This window comes from Emydura macquarii, unplaced genomic scaffold (genome assembly GCF_026122565.2).
Source record: "Emydura macquarii macquarii isolate MOO-44397 ecotype Brisbane River unplaced genomic scaffold, CSIRO-AGI_Emac_v2 contig_2578, whole genome shotgun sequence".
NCBI lineage: Eukaryota > Metazoa > Chordata > Testudines > Chelidae > Emydura > Emydura macquarii.
The window spans coordinates 4,932-31,156 of record NW_027132715.1 but is presented as its reverse complement, the minus strand read 5'-3'; the positions used below and the strand labels follow the sequence as shown (position 1 = coordinate 31,156).

Here is a 26,225-nt window from a genome sequence, read left to right as displayed (position 1 = left end):
ATCCATCTTTAGCTAAATTCAAGATTTTCGGAAATAAAGAGGAGAGTCAGCACCTTGTTGTGTTCAGCCCCCTCTCCACAGAGCGCAGCCGATGAATTCCTGATGTACATAGATATAGACAGTACAAGAGACAGAGCACAGGCTGGATAGCAACATATCACAGGACCCAAGCTCTCCTGATAGGTACATGCTGTCAGTATATTCCCTGTTGGTGCCGTTGGGGACACAGCCAAGTAGGTTGACTCTGCCTCCAACAACAACAGCTGGGAAATAAAAAAAAAAATTAGACTTGTCTTTCATGCTTTATTGACCATAAACACCCCTCACAGTGAAAAGGAGCTCAGAAGTAGCTTCAATAACCCCAGGAATGGAAAACAGACTCCTGGGTTTTTGGGAATCTTTTTTATAAATAACACTGAAAAGGCAACAAAGCCAGGGAAGTAACAGGGAAATGAATGAGTTACAGTCGCAGCTTCAGTCAACAATCATAAGTCAGAAGGGGAAAGTTGTGAAATTGAATCTGCAAAACATGAGGTTTCAAGACAACACAGACTGTATCTGGGTGATCCTGTGAGTTTTGAACTCTCCCTGCCCATCCCCTGCGTGTGTGTGACAATTCCTGTGGTGCCAGCCCTGCAGCGACAGAGGAAGGTGACTGTGGCCCTGCGGCAGGAGCTCTGGCTGGGAGCCCCAGTGAGATCTAACCCCACAGATTGTACAAACCCTCCCTGCCGCTGCGGAGCTTCCAGCTTCTCCCAACCCCCAAACCTCATTAATTAATGCTGGGTCCGGCCACCCCCACGTCTGCCTGTCCCAGCCCGGCTATTAATTCTGCCCCTGCCCAGCCCCACATCTGCCCCTCAGGGCCCCTCTGCTCCCCCTGCAGCTCCAGGGGTTCTTCACCCTCCTCCCCCTCCCATCCCTGGTGCTGCAGGGAGGGGGAAGGAGCTTCCAGGGATCATAGAGATGAAGGACCTGGGTAAATGGGAGTCCTCCAGGGTCATAGAGCCTAGGGTCTGTGAGGCTAGAGAGGATCCCCAGTGTCTCAGGGCCACAGTCTGAGCGGGGATTCCCACCACACCCAGAGCCAGGGGTGGATTCTCCCGCCAGGGACAGAGGCCGGCGGGAAAGTGAAGATCGGGGCCTGGTCACCAGCATCGAAAAATGTCACCTGCCCCCGGTCACAGTCCAGACACACCCGGATCCTGCTGGGGACCTGGCGCCGGGACAGGGGGGTCACAGGGGAGGTGAGAGCCCGGAACTGATCCTGCCACAGTCCCACAGCCCAGATCCCCCCCTCAGGGCTAAGGCAGATCCCTCCCTTCCTCCTCACAGACTCTCTGGCCACCCCCACAGCCCAGTCTAGCCCATCCCCCACCTCCACCTCCCAGCAATGTCTCCCCGAGGTGAATCCCTCACAGCCCAGCACACAGAGCTCAGTGTCAAATCTCTCAGGATTGTCGGGGAGATCCTGCCGTGTGTCTGTCCATGTCACACTTTTCCCATCCTCAGACAGGACAAGGTCGGGATGAGCCGTGCCTGGATCCAGAGTCACGTTTGCTGGGGAGAGAGAATCAGAGCGTTAGGGGCAGAGCTCAGCCCTGGGGGAGGGTTTGATGGTGTCAGTGACAAAATCTGCCCCAGCTGGAGTGTGAATCAGGAAATCTCCTTTCTCTGGGATTTACCCAGCTCTGAATGGAGAACAGCTCTGATATATCAGCAAAGTGAACAATAGAGTCGCTCTCCAGGCAAGTGACAAAAGAAGAAAGATTGCTGAGCTGAGCCTGAGACTCAGAATGTTTCCCCTCCACTTCTCCCCATGAAGGGGACTAGTCTCACAGGGAAGCCCCAGAGATTTCACATCATTCACATCATTCACATAGTCACAATGATCTTTTCCCTAATGTGCTCTCCCTCCCTTAATTTTAAAATCTTGGAGCTTGGATGTCTTGTTGATGCCAGCATGATGCCTGCTCCATCCTATCACATATCTGAGATTTGTAGAGAGACACAAGATACTATATAACCCTAATTAAAATTCTGCAGCTAGTCATCAAAGCCAAACAAAGAGAATTATCACTCCAGATTTCATTTTTTAAATTGAGACTTTGATTTAGAAGCAAGGAACTTCTACAAGAGAAGTAGTTAGTGTTGGAGGGAGGAGAAAGAGGGTTTGGAAATGAATTCATGGAGGAAAAGATGGATAAGATGGTTAAAAAGAGCAGAAAGTTGGGATTTGATGGAGAGAGTTAAAAGGGGAGAAGAGAAAAGAAGCGGACATTGAATACTGATTAGAGTTACTCCTTGGTTTGAACTCCTGGGTCTGCTCACTCTTATTCCGCTAACTGACACTAGGGCTGGGATCCTAAGAAACAATAACTCTCAATCACTCAGAGCAGGGATTCTTTCCAGAATTATTGGAGCTACGTGTAATGAGGGTGTATTGTGGTGATCCATTCCTCTCTCTCCTTTGAATCTCAGGGCCCTCTCTTCTCTGAACAGGGAAAATATCATATTACACTTTTCTCCTTATTTTTGTACAGTGAAAGGGTTCAGGACCTTCCCTCGATTACATATGAGTTGTCATTACCTGCATCACTTAAGGATCTTCTCCACTCTGAAAGCAAACATACAGATGAGGATGAGAATTAAGCCAGACAAACTCAGTATCAATAGGACTCAATATCACAGAAAAGACTGCATTAGAGAGAAACAAAACAAAAAATGCCCTTACCCAGCTCTGTGTGAAGTTCACCTAAATAAAGTAACAGAAATAAAAGGACACCCTGTAAAAGCTTCTCTTGGGTGAAATTACCCATTGCCTGCCCCGCCCAGTCATTGATCATTTAGGCCTGTCTACACTGTGTGCACTGTTTTGCATCACTACAGTCCTAGGGGTTGAACTCAGAATAAGTGACTTGCATCAGGGTGGCTTTTTACACGGCTGAAGCTAGCCGGGTGCATCTCTATAAGGAAAGGCAGAAGGCAGCTCAGAAGTCTCTCAGTGGCCATTATTCCAGCTTTGAGCTGGATGAAAGGTCACAATTATAACTCAGATGCATCGCCTACATGCCAGGGCTGTTGGCAATCGGTGCATATAATTCTGACCCCAGTGGTCACATCCTCACTTGGATCCTGGGCTGCCACCAGCCCATCTCCGTAGTTGTTTATATGGAGCTGGCCTGGAGCCATTTCTGCCATGGGCATCAAGTGCACAGTCCCTCTGGTCGCCCACTCCATACTGCCTCACTGCAGACACAAGTACAGTACTGGCTTTCTACCCATTACCTACATAACAAGTCATGCTATTTGTATTAGTGGTACTTATTATTATTTTCAAGTTGACATTGTCACATTCATTCAAAAATCTTTCCTAGCATAACATTGATTCTACCAGAAGAAAAATGGAACTTACTGATAGTGTCCAGATGTTTTCCTAAAAAAGAAAACAAAAAGTAAGGACTTTTTCAGTGAATCTAGATTTGAAAGAATCTTTTCATTATGACCCCTTGTGTAATAATAATGTTGCCCCTCTACCAAGCCATTGCAGCTCTCCAGGGACTTACAGGTAGGGTTCCCAGTGGAGAAGAAATCAGTGACACATTCTGGGTGCATTCTAAGTGTAATTTGATTTATTTGCACATATGGACATGTCCTAGAACAGAGATCATCACAAACGGCACAAAGGTAATTCCTTCATTCAGGAACTTCACCTAATACCAAGGCTTGGTTATAGGGAGCTCCAAGAATTGATGTTCATTGACTAGTAAATCCTACTTTGTTTTGAAAAAGGTGTTTCATGTCACTGCAAATACTTCTTGGGGTGCATTACACCCTGAGGATCATCCAAGCCTCTGTTCAGGAGTTTGTCACAGTATGGACTCGCTGGGCAGAGCTCTTCTTGTGAAAACAGGAATACTGGAGCCCAAAGTCTCATTCAAGGAGGTAGTGAGGCTGTGGGACCTATTCTGAAGGAAGAGTAAGACCCCTTGGAGCTATGGCAGGCTGAAGGGGTTCCTCCAAGAGACTGTTTAAAAGCTGAGGTTAGCACCGGTCCTGTAGATCCCTGACATTTGGTTCCCAGAGAACCTCAAGAATTGATGCCTCAGAAATTGACTCTAACCTGAAACCAAGACAATGAGCAAACTCCCCTGTTTCTTGTTCAACCCCCTTTTCTGAAACTTTGCAGAACCCAAAACCAACAACAATGCAGCCTGTCTTCCCCAAGACTGAACATGTGTGCACGCACTAAAACCAAAAATAAAACAAAGAAAGACTTGGAAAACTCTGTCTACTGGCACCCCCCAATGGAGCCTGCCATGACCACAAGAATAATAAGCCATTCATTCATCCTGTAATCATCTTTTGAAAACACTAAAATTAAATGTCACAAACTCCATAAGGCCGGGATTTTCATGGGAGCCCAGGGTACTGAAAGAGCCCAAAGCATATTGAATTTCAGTGAGAATTGGGAACTTAACTCCCTCCGGCTCCATTGACAATTTAATTAAACTGATGCAAACCAAGTGCTAGACTTTTTTTAAGATGGATAGGAACAGATTTAAACTAAACTGCAGTAAGCTCTTCTTAAACTGATATGTGTCCACACAGGGGTTTGCTCAGGTTTAAGAAAATCAATTTAAATTCAAACCTTACTCTGGTGTAACTTTCTCATCTAGAAAAGTCTAAACTCTCTTTTCTAAGGAGAAAATCTCATTCTGATTACACTGTATTTTCCCCGTTAGAGCTTTACCTCTTAATTTGAACAAATAAAGAGTAAAGATGATGAATGCCAACAAAATCACCAGAGTCACACTCCAAGTCACCATCCAAGGAGACACTCTTGGGATAAAGGAATCTGAAACACAAAGCCCACGTTAGTTTGGAAACCATAACAACAAACAGTGTACTTTTTATTCTGCGCTTTGTGTGAAACGTGTGGGAAGAATTGTTCCTTGTAATATAAAAACTGGCAGAAATCAATTTTAAAAAGAGGTTCTGCTCACACACGATTGATAGTATTGAATGGTGTATTAAATACTATCTAAAGTGCTACCAGCCGCTCCCTGTCTCCCTCTCCCCCATATATATGTGGGCCTGGTCTATTAACTGTTATTAAACTTGCTCAACACTTCCCATTATAGGGCCTTCTTATCAGTTGCTTATTACTTTGCCACACTTTAACCATCTGGGCAGAAAATGTCCATGCTGAGTGTCTGCCTCAGGCTGAACTTTTGGAAAAGTTTCAGCCAAAATGGTTCAACTGTTTCTGGAATGGGGTTAGGGAATAACATTTAAAAACATATTTAAAAAATATGATGACCTTTTCCATGAGATGCTTTAATGCCCTGGGCTTTTGAGTAGAGACTTGATACTTACAGGGGGTTAGCCAGGTGTCAGGGATGAGCCTTTTTTCCCTGTGAACATCCACCCAACAATTGGCCATGTTCTAAACCTTTGAAAAATCTTAATGTTTACATGTTCAGTAACATTCTTAGAGTTTAGCAGCTAAATTGTCTGATGATTTTGTCCTCGCTGAGCATGCTCCATCGCCTCACAGCCCCTAGTGCTGCCCAGACTGCACGTGCCATCCCCATGCTCCACTACAAGGAAAAAAGGGCAAAACTGAGCTTTCCCTGCGATTGCTGCTCCAGGCTGCTCCAAGCTGGTGTGGGCTTGGCCACTAGAATGGACAGCAGGGGCCTGTCTCTCCTGTGTTCTCAGTACTTACTCTGCTGGTGCCTAGGCAGGGCAGAGGTAGAAGGTGACTGACTAGAATATAAAAGTGGGGGGAAAGGTAGACCTGGAAGGAGGTAAAGGAATAGACTGGGACAAGGTGCTTGGTGAGACTGGAGTGAGAGAGAAACTGTGACTGGGAATTGGGGTGGAGATGGAGACTGGGAGCTGGTGAAGGAAATGGGTGTGGGAGGACAGACCAGATGAGGAACAGGGAGCAGAGGGACAGACTAGAACAAGGCCTGTCAAGGACACTGGGAACCAGCAGGGGGACATTGAACAGTGGAAGAGGGAGGGGAGTCACATCTGAGAAGGAGCTCGAGTGCAGGATTACATCTGAGATTGGTTGGGCAAAGAGACAGAGCAACCTTAATTGGGCCCCTGTGTGCACAGGCATTATAGCACAGTCTTTGATTAAGTGATCACATGCTATGTTTTCCCCAGGACTCTTGCCTCATTCAGTGCACTGGATACACCAGCTCTGGGCATGTATCTGGGTTGTGCAATGAAGGAGGCTGTTGCCTGTAGGACCCTGGCCTCATTTCTTGCAGAAGCTGGAAGATGTGTAGAGAACGAGGCAGGGAAAGTCTGGTCTCATGGGTAAGGCAGTGGACAATAGTGGTGATCAATGGTGACAATTGGTGGCAGGGGACAATAGTATGTGATCATGGTATTGAAAACTATATCATAATGCATAGTTACAAAGGAGCCAAATTTAGAATGCACAGGGAACTTTAATTCTGCTATATCCTAACATTTGAATCCAAGATTTTGCCACCTTAACGTTCGTTTAATGTGCTGTGTGTATCTGTGCATGCAGCTGTGTGTGTGAATAATTGTATATATAATTCATAGTGGGTTTGTTTATGGTTTGTTTGGTTATATTTTAATTCTGGTTGTCCTTTTAAACATTCTTCACAATTTCTTCACCGTGGCTTCTGAACCCATCACCCAACCCAGGAGCCAACTCAGAGGAAAGTGCATCCTTCTATTGATGACATTAATAATACAGTTAAAACATGTAGGAAGAGAAATTATAGTTAATCATTACATTTATCAACAGAAAGCTTACACTGAAATAGGATTAAAACTTTTATAAAAGCAGGGAACTGCATAGTAAAAAAAAATCTGAGGGTTTAAGAGTGGAAATAAATAATTAAGGAGGGCAGATTAATATCCATATACTCTTCACTTCAGCTGGCATAGGAATTCCTGCCATAGGAACTGATCCGCTAAATGGGTGCATAGGAACGGATCCAAAACCTACCAAGGTCTTTAATGGGCTTTGTATAGGCTCACACGATTTTGTTGTTATGGCAACCCCTTTCTGGGTGTGAAGTTTGCTAAAGGATGAGAAATCAAACTTCATATTAAAACTTGGGACCTTTTAGGGTGTCACACGCTCAAATGACTATTCCCAGACTTTCTTGGACCTGCCTTTCTTCTGACCAATCATAAGCAGAGATTCAACAGTCACAAACTTCCACCATGTTCAAAAAAATCACAGCGTATCACATCTCCCTCTCCATCTTCACTGGGGCAAGAAGCCTAGTATTTGATCCACCAGTTCACCAGGATGCAGAAAGTGCAACCTATCAGTAGGGCCCCCATTATACATTAACACTCTCCTGTGGAACCTATGAGAAAAAAAAATCTAAAGGGACTTTAAATATCAGTTTAATGTAATATGGGACTACAAACACTAACTGTCATGTTTTAATCACAATTATAAATTAATTAAGTTATATAATAAATATAATATAATAATAATTAATATATATAGTGTCACTACAGGACAGTTTTCTGCAGTAATATACTTGGATTTCTTTTACATGTAACCTTCACCCTGAATTTCCTGCATTCAAAATGCTACTTTCTGGGATAACTACAATATCCCTGGAATGCATTTATCCTAAATTGTGCTCTCAACTTTAACTTTATCTCAAATGTCGTCTTTTGTGAGGGAATATTTTAACTTTTGTATAATTTAACAATCTGATTTTCTTCCCGTTGAATATGATAGGGTGTGGTTTTGGTGGTAACTGACCTGATATATAAAAAGTTATTGATTCCTTTCCTTGGTTCAGGTGGGTATTCCTTATAGAACAGGACAAATCCTGGTTTGAATTTTCTGTTATAATGATAGAATTTTTTATTTCAAAGAAACCATGTTCCTCTTCAGATTTTGTTTCAGTTGATAAAGATAAAGGCTGCCCACTGAGATCTCTCCACAGCACCTCAGGCTCTGGGTACCATCCGGCTGACTGACACACCACTCGGATCCCTCCATCCTGGTGACCGTCAACAGAGATGTGAGGTGTAGAGCCTGAGGCTAGAGTAAAAGGAATCAGTGTTAAATGAGATAAGGATACAGCCCAGCATATAAACGTTTACATTTTCAATACAATGATTGAATACACTTTCTTTATTGCTGATATGCATAAAAACAGGAAACTTGAGTTCAGTGAGACTTAAGCGCTTGCGAAGCACTTGTGAAGCACTTGCTCAAGTGTGTTGCAAAACTGGGGCCACAGAGATGGAAGTGAAAGCCTTACAGAATGTGGGAGTGTGTTATCGACAGCTGTGTAGGTGATGTGACGGGGGCAAAGAATGCAAGAGATTTTACCCTTGATTTCTGATTTCATAATGTTATCGGTACTCTTGTTATGCCTATCACCTTCTGGTGGCCAGTGTGAGACTAAAGTGCTACAGGACTCTCGTTGTTTTTAGTGTGAGACTAGCTATTTATTGGTAGAAGCTTTAAGACTATACTGAGCATGCTCCAGGGAGTTGTGGGGTGTGTGAACTGTGAAGAAATGTCTCAAGATGGAGGTTCCTTAGTTGTCAATGTGAACGTGTACCTGAATAAAAGATTCCCTTTTCCAGTTCTAACCTGTTTTGGGTCTCCGTGCCCACTGAAGGTAGGACAAGAAGTTATGGTCCTAATCTGCATCCACGGAGATGTAGGTGAGGTATTAGGAAAACCATTCTAACTGTAAGGATAGTTAAACTCTGGAATACGCTTCCAAGGGAGGCTGTGGAAACCCCGTCACTGGAGGTTTTTAAGACCAGGCTGGACAAACACCTGTCAGGGATGGTCTAGATCAGGGGTGGCCAAACCATGGCTCATGAGCTGCATCCGGCTGTTTGACATCTAAAGTGTGGTTTGCAGAACCCCCCACCCCCCATACTCCACCTACCAGTGTGGGGTGGGGAGCTTGAGGCTTCTGCCCTGAGGTGGGGAGGGGGATCTTGGAGCTTCTGACCCACATTGGGGCACCTGTTGGGGCTCAGAGTCACCTGCCAGGGCTCAAGGCTTTCACCCCAGGGGGCGGAAGCCTTGAGCCCCAGCTGGCGTCTTTGGAGTGGCATTTGTTGGGAGCATAATCAGATTTAGGCCACACAGAAGCCTGCTGTGGATTTTAAGAGTTTGTTCTGATAACATTTAACAGCATAAGCAGAACTGCCTACGTGTAAGAAGTTTCAGAGTAATTAGGTTTGTGAGAGAGAAAAAAAAGATAAAGTAACAAAAAAGCAAGAAAAGACCGGGTTGAAGTAACATTAAACCTGTACAGACAGGGCAGGAGAGTTAACGTGGAAATGGAAGACTAATGCATATGTAAATATAACAAAAAGTTAGAAATAAATTTGTGCAGTAAAGGGAGGTGGAAGCTGTGTTGTCCATTGTTGGAGGGGGCTGTGATGAGATCATCCCAATGAGCTTCCCTCTGGTGAGTAACTGATTGCCACTTGCTGAATGTTTTGCCTTAATAAAGATTTGTTAGACTCGATCCAACAACATGAACTGTTTAATTGAAATTTCTCAATATGAACAGATAAAGTTAAAGATTATGACCTAGAAAAATCTTGCCTCTCTTTCTCTCTGGCCCAATGATTATTTAAATATTTATAAACAGTAGAACGGTCATTGGGCCAGAGAGAGAGAGAGAGAGAGGGACTGTGGTCCAGGGCTTAGAGTACACCCATTGGAGGTGGGAAAACTCAGGTCCAATCCCTGTGCTCCAATGGCTATTTAATTATTTGTCCAGATTGGATAAATAATCAAAGATTAATTAAAGCAGGGGACTGGCCCTTGGGTCTCCCACCTACCAGGTGGGTGCCCTAACCACTGGACTAGAGTCTTCTCTGACTCTCTTGCCTAATGACTATTTAATTTAATGACTATTTTGAGGATCTCAGCAGCACCTAACTTTTGGACATAGATGCCTGAAATGAGGAGTTAAGTACCTAAGTACTTGTCGGTCTGGGCCTAAGAGCCATCTAAGAGATTAGAGGGGGGATTTGATAGCAGCCTTTAACTACCTAAAAGGGGATTCCAGGGAGGATGGGGCTAGGCTGTTCTCAGTGGCGGCAGATGACAGAACAAGGAGAAATGGTCTCAAGTTGCAGTGGGGGAGGTCTAGGTTGGACATTAGGAAAAAGTTTTTCACTAGGAGGGTGGTGAAGCACTGGAATGGGTTACCTAGGGAGGTGGTGGAATCTCCATCTTTAGAGGTTTTTAAACTGCGGCTTGACAAAACCCTTGCTGGGATTATTTAGCTGAGGTTAGTCCTGCTTTGAGCAGGGGGTTGGACTAGATGACCTCCTGAGGTCCCTTCCAACTCTATGATTCTATGATTACAGACACATGTTACTGACCTGCTACCTTCAGTTCCAAGACAGCTTCTTCATAAAAGACACCATCTTGAACAAAACAGCGATATTGTCCTTCATCAGAGAGTCTGATATTGACAATCCTCAAGGGAACATTCCCATCCATGATGCCATCTTTCAAAAGCTGTGTCCTTCCATGATAGTCTGGCATCTGCTGCTCATACTGATCCTTTCCATACTGATACAAGTGCACAAATGAAGCGAACTCAGATCGGAACCATCTCACTTCCATGTTCTCAGCACTCATGCTGGGGGACAGGTGACAGGGTAATAAAATGTCCTCACCCACAATGGCAATGACAGGGTGATCAGGTCCAATCACTGTAAACGGGGCTGTGAAATGCACCAGGGCAAAGAAAAGATCAAATTAAAAATAATAAAAGGGAATTTGATATACATTTAATCACACATGATTCAAATTTATGTTTAAGTCTTGCCCACATGCTCAGGGTTTAGCTGATCGCCATATTTGGGGTCAGGAAGGAATTTTCCCCCAGGGCAGATTGGCAGAGGCCCTGGGGGTTTTTCTCCTTCCTCTGCAGCATGGGGCACGGCTCACTTGCTGGTGGATTTTCTGTGCCTTGATGTCTTTAAATCATTATTTGAGGACTTCAGTAACTCAGTCTTAGGTCAGGGTCTATTACAGGAGTAGTTGGGTGAAGTTCTGTGGCCTGCATTGCGCAGTTCAGACTGGAAGATGATCATTATGATCCCTTCTGACCTTATAGTCTATGAGTCGATATTCTGTACATCTGCTGCAGTGTTCTGTCATTGAATAGGATGTGTCCTGAATTTACATATGAATTTTACAACAAATGCATTTGGATAACCATAATTTGTATATCCATAATGTGTATTAGTTTTCATGGAAGCTGAAATATATTGTGCCATTATTCTTACCAGCAGCGCCAAAGACAATTAACTTGCATAGCTTAGCAAACAGTTGCTTTCTGTGTGAGATAGTTTACGTTTTTTGAATGTTTGACAAAGTTGGGCTGGACGGCTGCAAGAGGGTGGTCTTCTTATTGGGTTCTTCTTTCCTCGCTCCCAGCCAGGAGAGGGAATCAGCCACCCAGGCTTACAGCAGCCCAGGCTTGGGCTTTCATGTCACCAGTCCTTCAGCGGAGTGGTAAAATTGACAAGACTGTCAGCCCCACCACTGCCGTAAGGTGACGCAGTGTCTACATTGACACTGTGCTGCCCTACCTAAACCAACAAAAGCCCTACACCTCTCGTCGGTGGTTTTATTTTGTCAAAAAAACAGGGTAGCTTTGTCAGCGGAGGGTTGATTGCAGTGTGTACGTCACCTCTCTTGTGTCGACCAAAGTCAGGAAACTCTCTAGTGTAGACCAGGCCCCAGCGACTGCTCAACCGGCATCAGTGGAGAGGAAGAGAAGGTTTCCTACAGCTAACCACTGGCTTGACTTGCTGCTCACAGGGAGCACTTTGCACTTGAGCTCTGTGAACTCAGCTGGGGTTTTTGAACTAAAACTTCCTCTCCTCTCCTCTCCCTGTCCCCTCAGTTTTTAACGGGAGACAGAGAGCTGGCAGGAGACTTTCAGTGACGTCTTCAATACTAGAACTCCCTTGGCCCCTGGTTACTATGAATCAGGACCTCCAGTCCAGGCTGCCGAGGTTTTTGAGAAGACAATGGGTGTGTGAAGGAGGACACTCAAGGAGGGCCATATTAAGAACCTGGCTGGATGGGATGTGGTGGATGGGATGCTGGGATAAGTATAAGCAGAAGGCCTTGTCCCATCACTTCGAAGGCTGGAAGAGGGAAATAAAAGAGCTGACATGAAGATCTTTCATCTTTTTGCTGTTTGAACTCTGACAAGGCCAGAGAAACCAAACTGAAGCCAGAGACCCCCAGGGCTTATCTCCTGGGTCCGCCCTGAAAGGCATTTTGAATTGGCAGAGCTCTACAATTCTGTCACTTTTAGGATTTAGATGGTAACTCATTTGGTAACTCTCATATGTGTTTGCTTGCTTTAACCTGTAAATAGCTCTCATTTCTTTTTCCTCGTTAATGAGCCTTTCGACAGTTTATTACAGGATTGGCTACAGGCATTGTCTTTGGTGTAAGATCTAGGGTACCAGTTGATCTGGGGTAAGTGGCTGATCTCATGGGACTGGAAGCAACCTACATGTGGTGTAATTTTTGGTGTGAGTGACCATTTATCACTAAGTCCAGTTTGTCTGGATGGCAAGATAGGGTGGAGATTCTAAGGGTTTGTCTGTGACTCCATGGTAAGCCCGTCATAGTGATCCAGGAGTTCACATTTGTTACTGGCTTGGTGAAACCTATTTGTAGAACACATCACCAGTTTGGGGTGTCTGTCTTGTTTGACAGTCTGCTCTGAGGTAGGCACTGACATTCATGAGTTGCTCCAGACAGCATGACAGCGGGTGAAGAGTTATTAATCCTGAAGTCATGGGGAGACATTTTAATATATTGTTATCCCATTTTAACCTTATCAGCTAATCAAATGTTGGTGCTGTGGGGATGTTCCAGTTGTACGTAGGTCTGGTCCACACTACAGAGTTAGGTCGATTCAAGGCCTCTTACATTAACCTAACTACACTTAAACTTCGCTTTCATCGAGGTGTTCATGAGACACAGCCCTATTGCTACAGCCAATTCTTGGACTATTATGGTTCAATACTTCATATGATGAAGAGACGAAATAACCAAACTCAACCTAATGTGTTGCCTAAAGACAAAACAGTTCACTATGAAAAGGAGACACACACACCCTCCTTCTGGGAAGCAATTTTTATCTGGCAGTGAGCTCACCTAACCCAGAAGCTGTGCTTCTAAAATACTCCCCTCCCCCCACAAAACCTCTTATATTTATATCATGGCAGTTTACAAGTGAAAAATCTCTTTATACAGCACCTAAGAGCCAACCCATCAGTGAACGTGTTGTTACTTGTTCTGTACATTCCTTTATGTTTTGGACACCACATTCACAACCCAGGGGGTGTAGAGGTACCTCCCAGCATTGCTAGGATAGACCATTTATGTGCCTTGGCTTTGAAAGGCTTCTTTTTTTCTTTTGTGAACGCTAACTTCAGCTTTGCAACGTATTGTGGGATATTTGATATTGGTGAACAGATTTGTGGTAAAAGCATAAAACAGTCAGTCAACTTCCCAACACTTTACAAATATATAATGCATGTTATAGAACTAGTATGCACTTTTTTCCCCTTAGCAAGCTCCGTAGGGTTGGCTTAGGTGCCCCCTGGAGTACTGCGCTCATGCCGCGGTATATGAGGCACTGCCGACCCTGTTGGCCCCCAGTCCCTTCTTTTTGCCGACTCCGACAGCGGGGACGGTGGGTGGGTGTGGAATGGATATGAGCAACACATCTTGAAGAACAACAGTTACTGGTAAGTAACCCTGTTTTCTACTTCGAGTGATTGCTCATGTCCATTCCAGTATAGGTGATTAAATAGCCATACCTTGGAGGTGGGTAGGAGTCATCGGTGAGTTGCTCTCATCAGCACGGCCCTGCCAAAGCCCGTGTCCTCTCTCGCCTGCTGCACTATGGCATAGTGGGACGTAAAGGTGTGAACCGACGACAAGGTAGCTGCTTTGCAGATGTCCTGCAGGAGCACTCTCTTCAGGAAGGCCGCCGACGAGGCCTGGGCTCTGGTTGAGTGCACTGAAACAGCTCCTGGAAATGGTACCTTCGCCTGCTCGTAGCAGCACCTGATGCAGGCGGTGATCCAGACAGAGATGCATTGGGTGGAGAAAGGTGAGCCCTTCATCCGGTCCACCACGAACAGCTGTGTCGACTTCCAGAACGGCCGCGTCCGCTCGATGTAGTAGGCGAGGGTTCGTGTCATGTCTAGCGAATGCCATCTCCTCTCCTCCTCCGACCCATGCGATTTTGGAAAGAACATGGGGAGGAAGATACCCTGGTTATAATGGAACTGGGACACCACCTTAGGCAGGAAGGCCAGGTGGGGTCTCAACCGCACCTTGTCTTTATAAAAGACGGTGTAGGAGGGCTCCAAGGTTAAAGCTCTTATCTCAGAGACCCTCCTAACCGATGTAATGGCCACCAGGAAGGCTACCTTCCACGAGAGGACAAGCAGCGGGCATGTAGCCATGGGCTCGAAGGGGGTCCCGTTAGTCTGGCGAGGACCAGGTTCAAATCCCATGGAGGCACCGGGTCACCGACATGTGGGTACAGCCTCTCCACCCCTTTGAGGAAGCTAACTGACATCAAATAATGACCTCCCTTCCATCGGCTGGTGGAAGGCCAAGATGGCTGCCAGGTGCACCTTCAGGGAGGCCAGCACTAGACCCTGGAGCTTGAGGTGGAACAGATACTCCAGGATCGCCTGTATAGACGAGCAGTTCAGTGGGATGCCCTGGGACTCCGCCCAACAGGTAAACCGCTTCCACTTGGCCCGGTACACAACCTGAGTGGAAGGTTTTCTGCTGCCCAGCAGAATCTGTTGGACCTGTGCCACGCAGGCTCTCTCCCCCTCCGTCAGCCACAGAGTCTCCAGGCCGTCAGGTGGAGGGAGTCCAGGTCCGGGTGCAGCAGGCAACCCTGGTCCTCGGAGAGCAGGTCATAACGCCTCGGGAGCGGCACTGGCATGCGATGGACAGGTCCAGCAACATGCTGAACCAGTGCTGTCTCGGCCAGGCTGGGGCGATCAGTATGACATCTGCTTTGTCCTTCTTGATCTTCAGTAGGACCTTGGGCAGTAGCAGAATGGGGGGAAACGCATACATGAGGGTTCCCGTCCAGTCTATGAGAAACGCGTCGGAGAAGGAGCCCGGCTCGCAACCCCAGAGCCAGCAGAACCTCGGGCACTTCCTGTTCCAGGACAATGCGAACAGGTCCAGTTGGGGAACACCCCACTTGCAGAAGATAAAACTTACCACCTCCGGGTGTAGCGACAAGTCGTGTTGGGGTAGAAATGACCAGCTGAGGCGGTCTGCCTTGTCGTTCCTGTCCCCAGGAAGGTGTGAGGCAGATATGTGGAAGTCGTGCCTCACTGTAAAGTCCCAAAGTCGAATGGCCTTCTGACAAAGGGCCAAGGAGCGTGCTCCCCCTTGCCTATTCATATAGAACATGGCCACTGTGTTGTCTGTGAGGACCTGCACCATCCTGCCCCTCAGGAATCTGAGGAACACTTTGCAGGCCATGCAGACTGCCCTGAGCTCCCGGACGTTGATATGGAGACTGTTCTCCTCATCTGACCAGAGCCCCTGGGTGCGCAGGTCGGTGTTGATGTGGGCCCCCACCCTACATCTGAAGCATCCGTAATGAGGGTGACCGATGGGGCCAGATCTCGGAATGGAACCCCTCTCAGCACTTCCCTGGGAGTCCTCCATCAGTTCAGGGAGGTCAGGATCTGTGTGGGAACCGTGACCACCCTGTTCAAGGAGTGCCTGGCTGGTGCATACACCGAGGCTAACTACGCCTTGAGAGGCCTGAGTTTGAGGCAAGCCAGCCTCACCACATATGTACAGGCTGCCATGTGTCCCAACAGCTGTAGGCAGTGCCTGGCTGTCGTCGTGGGGGACCTGTGTAGATCGGTGATTATGGCAGTCATGGCCTCGAAGCGAGGCTGTGGAAAGAAGGCTTTGGCCTGAGTGGCATCCAGAGTGGCCCTGATGAAATCTATGCGCTGCACCGGGGTGAGAGTGGATTTCTGTTCGTTTATGAGCATCCCCTGTCTGGTGCATGTCACGCAGGTGAGTGCCAGGCTGTTCCTCACGTGGGCCCTGGACCTGCCCCGGATCAGCCAGTCGTCCAAGTAGGGGAAGATCTGGAGTCCTCTGCGGCGCAGGTGGTCCGCCATCACCGCCTTGCACTTTGTAAAGACCCTGTGGGCAGACGACAGACCAAAGGGCAGGGCTGAGAATTGGTAATGGTAGCCAGCTACCATAGACCTGAAGAAGCGCCTGTGGCTGGGAAGGATGGAAATATGAAAGTACGCATCCTTTAGATCGAGGGCGGCATACCAATCTCCTGGATCCAGTGCAGGGATAATGGAGGCTAGGGAAACCATGTGAAACCTGAGATGCCTGATGAACTTGTTCAGACGGCGGAGATTTAATATGGGTCTCAGGCCCCCTTTTGCCTTGGGGATGAGGAAATACCTGGAGTAGGATCCCCTCCCTATTTCCTGTGGAGGAATTGCTTCCACAGACCTGAGGAGGAGGAGGGAATTCACCTCCTGCAAAAGGAGTTTCTCGTGAGAGGGGTCCCTGAAGAGGGATGGAGTGCGGGGGGAGTCCGACGGGAAGGCCGCAAACTGAAGGGCATAGCCCCTGAGAACTAAGCCGAAGACCCAGTGGTCTGATGTAATATTCTGCCACTTGGTGTAGTAGGGTCTGAGCCTTTCCGCAAATGGAAGGAATGGATCCAGGAGAAGGGTACTGGTGCCATCCTCGGGCGCACCATCAAAACTGGCGTTTGGCATTGGGCCATTTAGAGGGTTCCTGCTGGGAAGCCGTGGATGACCCCAATCGGTCGCAGTGCCCAAAGCTATCGCGGCCCCTCCTGGGCTGAGATGACCTGGGCAGCGGCCTAGGGGGCAGTTGGGCCTGGCACTGGGGCCATGGCTGAGGCTGGCACCTCGAGGCCAGGGAGGGTATATAGGACTAATGACCGTAGCGCGGCCCTAGAATCTTTTAGGGTGTGCAGCTTGTCATCCATTTTATCGGAGAAGAGGCCTGCCCCATCGAAGGGCAGGTCCTGGATGGCCTGCTGCACCTCCTGGGACAGCCCAGAAGACTGCAGCCACGAACACTGCCGGATGGCAATTGCAGAGGCCATGGCTCTGCTGGCGATGTCTGCAGTGTCGCTGGCAGTCTGCAAAGCCGCACCTGCCACCGCAGCACCCTCCTCCAGGACTGTTGCAAAGTCTGCCGCCTGGTCCTGGGGCAACCCCTCCGCGAACCTGCACATTGAATTCCAGAGATTCAAACTGTAGAAACCCAGGAGCGCTTGGTGGTTCGCGATACGTAACTGTAGGGTCCCGGTGGAGTATACCTTGCGGCCAAAGAGATCGAGATTTTTATTCTCTTTGTTCTTAGGCGTGGTGCCCTGGCCACCCTGCCTATTTCACTGGTTGGCCACGCCCACCACCAGAGTCCCGGGGGCTGGGTGGGTGTAAAGAAATTCAAACCCCTCAGATGGTACATAGTATTTCTTCTCAGCGCCCTTGGAGGTGGGGGCAACTGAGGCAGGGGTTTGCCAGAGAGCCTTGGCCAGCTTAGGGACTCTCTCGTGAACCGACACGACCACTCTGGATGGTCCCGCCAACCCAGCCAACCCAAGGAGGGGGTCCTCCTCCTCAGAGAGCTCCTTCAACTCGATGTTCAGGTTGCTGGCCACCCTCTTAAGGAGCTCTTGATGGGCCCTGAAATCAGGAAAGGGCGCCCTATGGTCCCTGGTGGCTGCCTCATCAGCGGAAGAGGAAGAGGATTGCGGAGGGGGCCCCGTGGAGAGTCCCTCCTCAGGGTCCGATTCCCCCTTCGAGGAATGGCCCTTAGCCGGTTGTCTAGGTGGGGGGGGGGGAGGTACCGGTTGTGCTATTGAAGATGGGACAGATACAGTACCCTGTCCCATCTGTGCCCCCCATGGGCCCCAGTATGGCCACTGCCACGGTCCCTGTGGCCACCCTGGTGCCGGTATCGGTGCTGGCTGTGGTGCCTCGGGGCGGGACTTGTCCTTGCAGGACCCCGACCCACTAGAGCGGTGCCGGCGGTGCCTGCAGCTCCTGCCCATCTTCGCTGGGGACCTGCCCAGCGACGATGCCGACGAAGTAGAAGAGCGTCAGTGCTGTCGTGCACGGTGCCAATGGGTAGGCGTGCAGCTTGACGAGCTGGAGGACAACGACCTCCGTCTCTGTGCCGAGTGCTTCCGGTGTCACTTCCCCTTCGGGGACCAGGAGCGATGCCATCCATGCCTCCTCGGTGCCGAGCCCGATTCCAAGGAAAGCGACCGGCGAAGAGGCGCGGTGGTCTGCGCCGTCGGTGCCGAGTCCTTCGGCACCAGGGTCCGCGCCGGACTCCGTTCTGGGGATCGGGACCAGTGCCATGGGGGTGAAGGACTCGGTGCCGGGGGGGCCGAGCTGCACACATTGTTCGAGGTGGATCTGGAACGGCGTCGCCTCAAGCGCGAAGCCTCCAGTGCCGTGAACCTTCCTCGGTGCCGCGGTGAGGAGGAGCTCAACAGTCTACCCTCTCTGACCGTCTGGGTGGAGACTTGGTCATCGACTGCAGTCTCGACCACCCACCTGGGGCACCCAGCGCGGGTTTACCCCGGGACACTGGTCCTTGCACCCTTGGCCAAGGGGGGGACAGAGGCGTGGGTATGGCCATTGGGGCGCATGCCACGTGGAATGCCTCCAGTGTCGACGGTCCCTGCAGGGGCGCTCCCCCACCCCCAGGAGTCAGAGGAGGCTCCCCGCATGGAGATGCAGGCGCCGGAGTGGACTCAACAGGCCACGGCTGGTGCATCTCCCAACTCGACCCTGGCCATGCCGGCGGTGCGGGGGAGTCCTGGTGCTCGGTACCCTGGCACTTCCTTTTCCTCGGCACTGGGGACTGGCGGCAGGTCGACACCGGTGCCGGTGGAGCGCTCCGCACCAAGGAGACGCTCTGTGCCACGGGGGAACGCGCCGGTTCGGAGTCCGGGCGGAGCACCGACTCCATCAGAATGGCCTTCAGGTGAGCGTCCCATTCTTTTTGGGTCCTCGGTTTGAAGGCTTTGCAAATCCTGCATTTCTCCTTCCTCTGCTGTTCTCCCAAACATCTGAGACAGCGCTCATGAGGATCACTTACAGGAAAGGACTTGCCGCACGCGGCGCAGGACTTGAAACCGATTGAGGCAGGCAAGGCCGAGCCTTAAGTCCCTAAGGGCTTCTTATCTAATGCTAATTAAATACTTAACTACAGTAAACACTAGCTACTTAACTAATAACAATTATGAACACTGTCAATAAGGGGATTGCTACTTGCTGTATGCAAGAGGCAGGACACGTTCCAGTAACCGTTACGGGCAGAAATAAGGAACTGGGGGCCCGCAGGGTCAGCGGTGCCTCATATACCGCAGCATGAGTGCGGTACTCCAGGGGGCGCCTAAGCCGACCCTATGGGGCTTGCTAAGGGGAAAAAAGTTCCGGGAACCAGTGCACGGTGGCACACACTCACCTATATTGGAATGGATATGAGCAACACATCTCGAAGAACAACAGTTACTGGTAAGTAACCCTGTTTTATAGAACTAGCATGCACTAATACCTAATAATATGGTGCATACTACATCTAACGGATCTATTAGCTAACAGGCCCAATAAAAAGTCATACAGCAATGCAGAGCAAAAATTGAATAATGAAGGTACTGATCTTGCTGTATGGTTAAGTTTACACACTATGAGTAGTTCCATTCACTTTGAGTTAAGCATTTTGTTAAGACAGTCTAGGGGCCTAAATAAATCCTCTAAGAAACAACAGACAGTGCATATTCCTACCTGATTCTATCTGGTGAACATAAAAAGTAAGGAAGAAAATAATAAAACCAGGGAGAGCGGAGCTGGCTCTGGAGTTGTGGCAGAATGAGAGAACCTTCATCTTCACTGTAACTTGATCTAGACAACAGGAAGAAGGAGAAAAAAACTTAGGAGAGTGAGCATATCCCTCATTAACATTAAATCATTAAAGACAAACATTACAGAGGACACATTAAATAAAAAAGGAGTAAATATATTGTTCAGTGAACTCTTTCATATTATGGAGTTAGAAAAGTCATTTGATTAAAGTTGAAAATGTGCTTCCTTTATGAGTCTGATTTTGTCTCATCCCTGGTTTTCATACACATGGGAATTTGGGCTAATTTTTGTTCAGTTTTGTATAAAATAGTGAAACAGGGTAATTTTATCAAAACAAATAAATCCTGTAAGAAGCAGCAGAAGCCACAGACATTCCTACCTGATTCCAGCTTGTGAACATAAAATGTAATGAAGAAAATGATAAAATCCGGTAGAGAGGAGCTGGCCCTGGAGCTGTGGCAGATTGAGAGAACTTTCATCTCACTGTAACTTGATCCAGATGTAACACAGTCATAACGATTTCAGACAACCTGGATACAGAGAAAATGAAAATTATGAGCAGGATATAGTATTGGCCAAGCAAAAGAAGGCCCTACATGCAACTTGATTGCACTTCTCTGTCTGTGTAACACAGTAACTTTTGAATGCCGCATCTGATCAATTCCAGCATTTCATGGAATATTCTAGGCATCAGAGGGCAGATCCCTTTTTTTTCCCTGATTTTTTTAAGGAAAGATCAGAAAACCAAACAGGGGAAATGGGGCACACATAGGCCCCTGGCGTGTGGTTAGCGGAGCCATCATCTTTAATCAAGTCTGCAATTGTCCTATAGATAAAGAACCAGCTGATGGCTGCCATTCAACCTTCCACCATACCTATTACCCACCACCCCCTACCCATTGTCCCTATGGGGTTTAAAATGTTGACACCCAAAATTACTATTATCCCAGGCAAAAAGAAAAATAATAATTCACTGACAAAAACTTCTGTAACACAGAGTTAAAGCTGATGTATCATTTCAAGTGTTGATGAGCTTGTAGTCATGTTGCTTAAAGCATTATTGGAAGGTGCTCAGATACTACGGGAACATGATATAAGTACCTAATTAATATGGAATAGTATGAAAATCAACCAGCATCCTCACATGTAAGACTTTTGGGATTAACTACTTGTTTAGCCCTTATAAAGCAATCATTCTGTATGGAGAGATCCAGTGGCGTGATTGATGTGGCCATTGAACACCTTATATATCTTTTTTGTAAATAAGAATATGACACCAAAAATCTATCTAATCTATATCATCGATTTCTCATCCTAAAGAAACAACACTGACAGACCCCAGATATAGCTAACCACTCAGGCCAAAACTGATGTCAAAAGCAAGAGTGAAATGGTGAGCTGGCATTGCTGTTGAATAGAGGCGGAACAAATCGTGCAAGTGTTTGCAGAACTTAAAGCTGCCCAGGAGGTATCATATGCTGCCCAAAATAAATTTCAACACGATCTAAAAGAAAAGTGAGAAACTTCTGAAAAAAGGGTAAGGTGAAATCTGAGGTTTAGGCCCAAAGTACCTTTGTGGATCTGGGCCCATAGCAATACATTTTTTCTAGTGTCTGCAGAGTGGATGCATTTAAATCACAAGCAAGAAACTTTGATTTAAATAATTCATTTTACATTTGTATTTTTAGTTATTTTCCTAAAGAAAGGTTGCTTCTCATTGGTCAGTAACCATTAAAATATGTTGATTTGCCACTAAATAGAAGCTCAGCGTTATGAACACCTCGGGAATGGAGGCTTTTCATAACTCTGAACAAAACGTGACGGTTGCTCTTTTTAAAGTTTACAACTGAACGTTGACTTAATACAGCTTTGAAACTTTACTACACAGAAGAAGAATGTTGCTTTTAACTATCTTAATTTAAATGAAACAAGCACAAACAGTTTCCTTACCTTGTCAAATCTTTTTTTTAAACTTCCCCCTTTTTTTTAGTAGTTTACATTTAACACGGTAATGTTCTGTATTTGCTTTTTTTGTCTCTGCTGCTGCCTGATTGCATACTTCTGGTTCCAAACAAGGTGTGTGGTTGACTGGTCAGTTCTTAACGCTGGTGTTTGTAACTCTGAGATTCTACTGTATAGCCTTTACACTAAATGTGGTACTTCTCTGTGCTAACCAGGAAGATGCACTATATCTATATACATTTATTGAGATTTGTTTATTTCAGATTTATTCATGTATTCAGATTCTTATATTTTTACATTGTAACTATGTTCAAAATTGTGAGTGACATTTCTTATTTAATGGATTTTTTTTTACTTCTGATCTTTGTCAAGCTGCATTTTGATGGAAATTGGAATTCAATTAAAAATGAAAACTAACAAACAACAAACAAAACTAAACAAAAAGCCCACCCCAAACAGACAGCATTTAAAGACAGTTTTTTATTTCTTAATAAGACTTCACAAAATATTCTGGATACTGTAGAAGAAAAAAAGTAAGTTTATCAAAACAAGTTTTGCATTTAAAATTGAGTTGTTTAACAGAGGAATTATCTGTAGTTAGTGAATTGAACTGATTGGTTAAGGTCACTGTCCTTCAAGATTTTAGACCTGGTAGAGCTCATCCTCCCACACCTCATTTTCTATTCATAGATTGGAAGAGGATAAAAAGCTTTTCTGCTTTTATCAACTCCCAAACAATTTCTCAACTTTGAATGAACTAATTAAACTGAGCTAGCTGAATAAATTGAAGTTAAGAAAATATTTTCTCTGCACCTGCATAAGAGCCTACTGCTATCAAAAGCTAGTTTAGCACTTCAATGAACTCTGTTTCCAGTGATTTCTACCAGTTCAGTGGTTTGAATTTCTTTAAAACATCGGCAGCAAATATGTATTGCTTGAATATTGTTTTATGTATATTTAATTCAAATGATTTTAATAGATTATAGAATTTTAGGTTGTTACAATTTTAAATTTAATTTTGAAATGATTTATTTTTAAAAATAAAACTATTTATTTTAAATTAAAAATCTAAGTTTTAAAAACAATTCTGATTTAAATAATACATATTTTTTATTTAAAAATGAAATCCATTTTCATCCACTCTGAGTGTCTAACATTTCCTTCAGAACCCTATTGCGAAAGAGCTACGGCTTTTTGAGAAATGAAATTAATAGATGTGATTCATTGGTTTGTGTGTGGATGAATTATTGTAGAAAGCTCAAAATTTGGTTTTTGTGCCTTTTGAAAACGGAGCAGCAGCACTGCCAACCCCCAATATTCAAAAATCAAAAGTCAGTGTAATGCTCTCCCTAATGTGTTATGTCTGTTTTTGAATTGTCTGGTCTTGCAGCTTTGAGTTGTAAAATTGCATAATTGCATAATTGCTTAATTTCATTGGAGAACCCATGAAGAATGTAGTATTTGGGAAAAGATGTAAACTGTTACTCTTTTCTATTTTGCAGTGTCCGTTTCGGTTTCAAAAAAAAAAATATAAAAATCACACACACACACACACACACACACACAAAATCACAAGTCAGGTCCAAAAATCTACATGGGATTGATTTAAAAATCATGAGCTTTAAAATTCTAATACTGCTAATACATTTTAAGTACTCATTTTTTGCCTTTTTGTTTCTGACCCCTCAGGGTGCAGTCAAGTCATATTCCTAAACTTTTCTCTGCAACCGTGAAGACAAGAGCTTTACTTTTACTTAAATGAAATCTGAGATTCACAAGTAATTGTAAAACTAGAGAACTGGAGCTCCAGGAAAATTACCAGATAGTGTGAGACTTAAAATAAAATGCCAAAATTCACAAAATAAATAAATAAATAAAGAATTGTGAGCTGACAGCACTGTATCCGGTCAAAAATGTTTAAACAAAAATGATTTTTCAATAGAAATTGACATTTAGAAAAAACATTAAAAACAAATTTTCCTATTTGAATGTTTCTAATTTTTCAATGAAATGATGCTAAATGAGAAAATATATATTTAAAATTGACTCAGAATTGGAATTCTAATCAGGTAGAATCAAAACATTTTATTGACCCCTCCCCTATTCTTGCTAAAAGGAGAAAAGGAAGGAAAAAATGTAAATGGAAAAAAGAAAAAGAAAAAAAAATTGTTTTAATATTTGATTAAAAATCAAAATATAAAATATTTCAACAAAACAAAAATAATTTTAAATCACTACCTTACAACACTAATTCCATTTTTGACTACCTTTAGTCCTACAGATTTCCTCAGGAAATCTCCCCTCCAATGGCTGTTCACACAGTAGGAGATGATCAGTCAACCAACATATAAATATGTCTCTTTTTAAAATTATGTCATGAAATCTCTATTCAGCAGCATATTTGAGCTCATGATCTACTTTAGGCACATGCTTAATTCCCCCTCATTTCAGAAGGAGAAAAGGATGCATTTTTCCCTTTTGATTGATTGTGGAAATAATTTCCGTTTTTTCCCTTGAATGTGTCAGAAACAAAAGGATTCAGCCCCACAGTCAGAGGCAGAAAATTGTAAAGTCAACAAGCAGAAAGTTAGACTGTGGCACAGAAAGTCTTCCAGTATTCTAAATCCAGGAAGTTATTTGTTACACATCTCGCTCGGATATCTCTGAGAACAGGATCGGGCCCAGGGTTGTTGCATAAAACATAATAGCAAAAGAAACAAATTACTAATTCCACATGGTGTAGAAATCTCAAATTGACTTGCTATGAAAATGATCTGAAAAGTATTTGAAGGTAAGTCCATTTGAATGTACGTGTAATGCACTGCATGCATCTGACCAAGTGGGTTGCAGCCCACAAAAGCTCATGCCCGCAGAAATGTGTTAGTCTTTAAGGTGCTACAGGCCTCTTGTTGTTTTTGATGTGATGTAATGTATTCACAAAGAGTAACACAAATTAGCACAGGATGATTTAATCCTAGTGTTATTAACAATCTGGTTAAGCAATAAGGAGTATATATGAGGGGATATAAGAAGACATTTTGAAGCTAAATTAACCCACCTGATTGTAAAACGTCTCAGAAAGATCCATCGTCAGGCTGTGATCAAACCTCGTCTTGCTGAGATAAACTGAGTCACGTAAACTATACATCAGCAAAGTGCACAGCTAATTCTGGCTGCAAAATAGCTGCTGACTTTTCTCAGAGCTTTTCCTTGCACTTTAAAAAGAAACAAATCTCTTCGTATTCCCAACAGATAACGGTGCTTTCCTCTTGCAGCATTCGCCGAGGTGGAAAGCGAAAGTAAAGCAACACAGGCTATGGAAAATGGCAGTAATTTCAAACCCTGTCATGTGAAGAGATTATAGTCCTTTCTTAAAGAAACAGTCACACTCCTGCTGTGCTGGAAGTGTCTATGCCAGGCCAGCAGACTCTTCTGCCTGCTTTTTTTGTGGCCTGTAGTAAAATGAATTAGCCCCCAACCCTTGTCCCGGTTTTCCACACTTGCTATCTGGTCACCCTAAGGCTGGTTACCTTGTGTTTGGGGGGAGGGAGGGCATTACCCTCCCCCCAATCTCCACCCAGTGACTACATTACTTTCGTTTTCCAGCTCAGCTAATGCTGCAAGGGGGAAGCCAGTTTATCTGCTGGGAACAGACAGCGATTTCTTTTAAAAAGGGCAAGGAAAAGCTAGAAGAAAACGTTGCTGCTCTTTGCCAGAATTAGTCATGCAACTTGATAAACTGAACGAGTCACTTGAAATGTAAATGATCTCAACAAAATGATCACACCCTGAAGATTGTAAAACTTCTCAGAGGGATCAATCAGGTAGGTTAATTTAGCTTTAAAATGTCTTCTTATATCCTCTCAGATATAGTGCTTATTGCTTGGCCAGATTGTTAACAACACAAATGAGTAAATCATCCTCTGATAATTTGTGTTACTCTTTAAGTAAACACTGCATTGAATGGACATTCAAAATGATTGACATTCCAGTGCATCTCAGCTTATTTTCATAGCAATGTAACTCGAGATTTGTGCAGCATGTTGAATTAATAATTTGTTTCTTTTGCAATTGGGTTTTATTCAAGAACACTGGGCCGGAACCTGTTCTCAGTGAGATTTGTAACAAAATTACTTGTATTTAGAAAACAGGAAGAGATTTGTGCCTGTTGACCTTACAGTTTTCTGCCTCTGCCTGTGGGCCTGGATCCTTTTGTTTCTGATACTTTCAAGGGAAAAAAGGAAAATTATTTCCACAATCAGTCA

General features: G+C 45.3%; 1 protein-coding gene across 1 annotated transcript; it reads right to left on the bottom strand.

Moving 5' to 3' along the window:
* Positions 1-1,045: 1,045 nt before the first annotated feature.
* LOC137163471 (butyrophilin subfamily 1 member A1-like) lies at positions 1,046-25,166 on the bottom strand. The gene is made up of 10 exons (XM_067563725.1): positions 25,019-25,166; positions 20,378-20,528; positions 19,921-20,037; positions 10,396-10,743; positions 7,784-8,068; positions 4,754-4,858; positions 3,416-3,436; positions 2,735-2,755; positions 2,591-2,617; positions 1,046-1,560 (listed from the first exon to the last, which is right to left on the bottom strand). Exons 2-10 carry the CDS (start codon positions 20,475-20,477, stop codon positions 1,046-1,048), a joined length of 1,539 nt encoding a protein of 512 aa, XP_067419826.1. The 5' UTR covers positions 20,478-20,528; positions 25,019-25,166.
* Between the last annotated feature and the right edge of the window lie 1,059 nt (positions 25,167-26,225).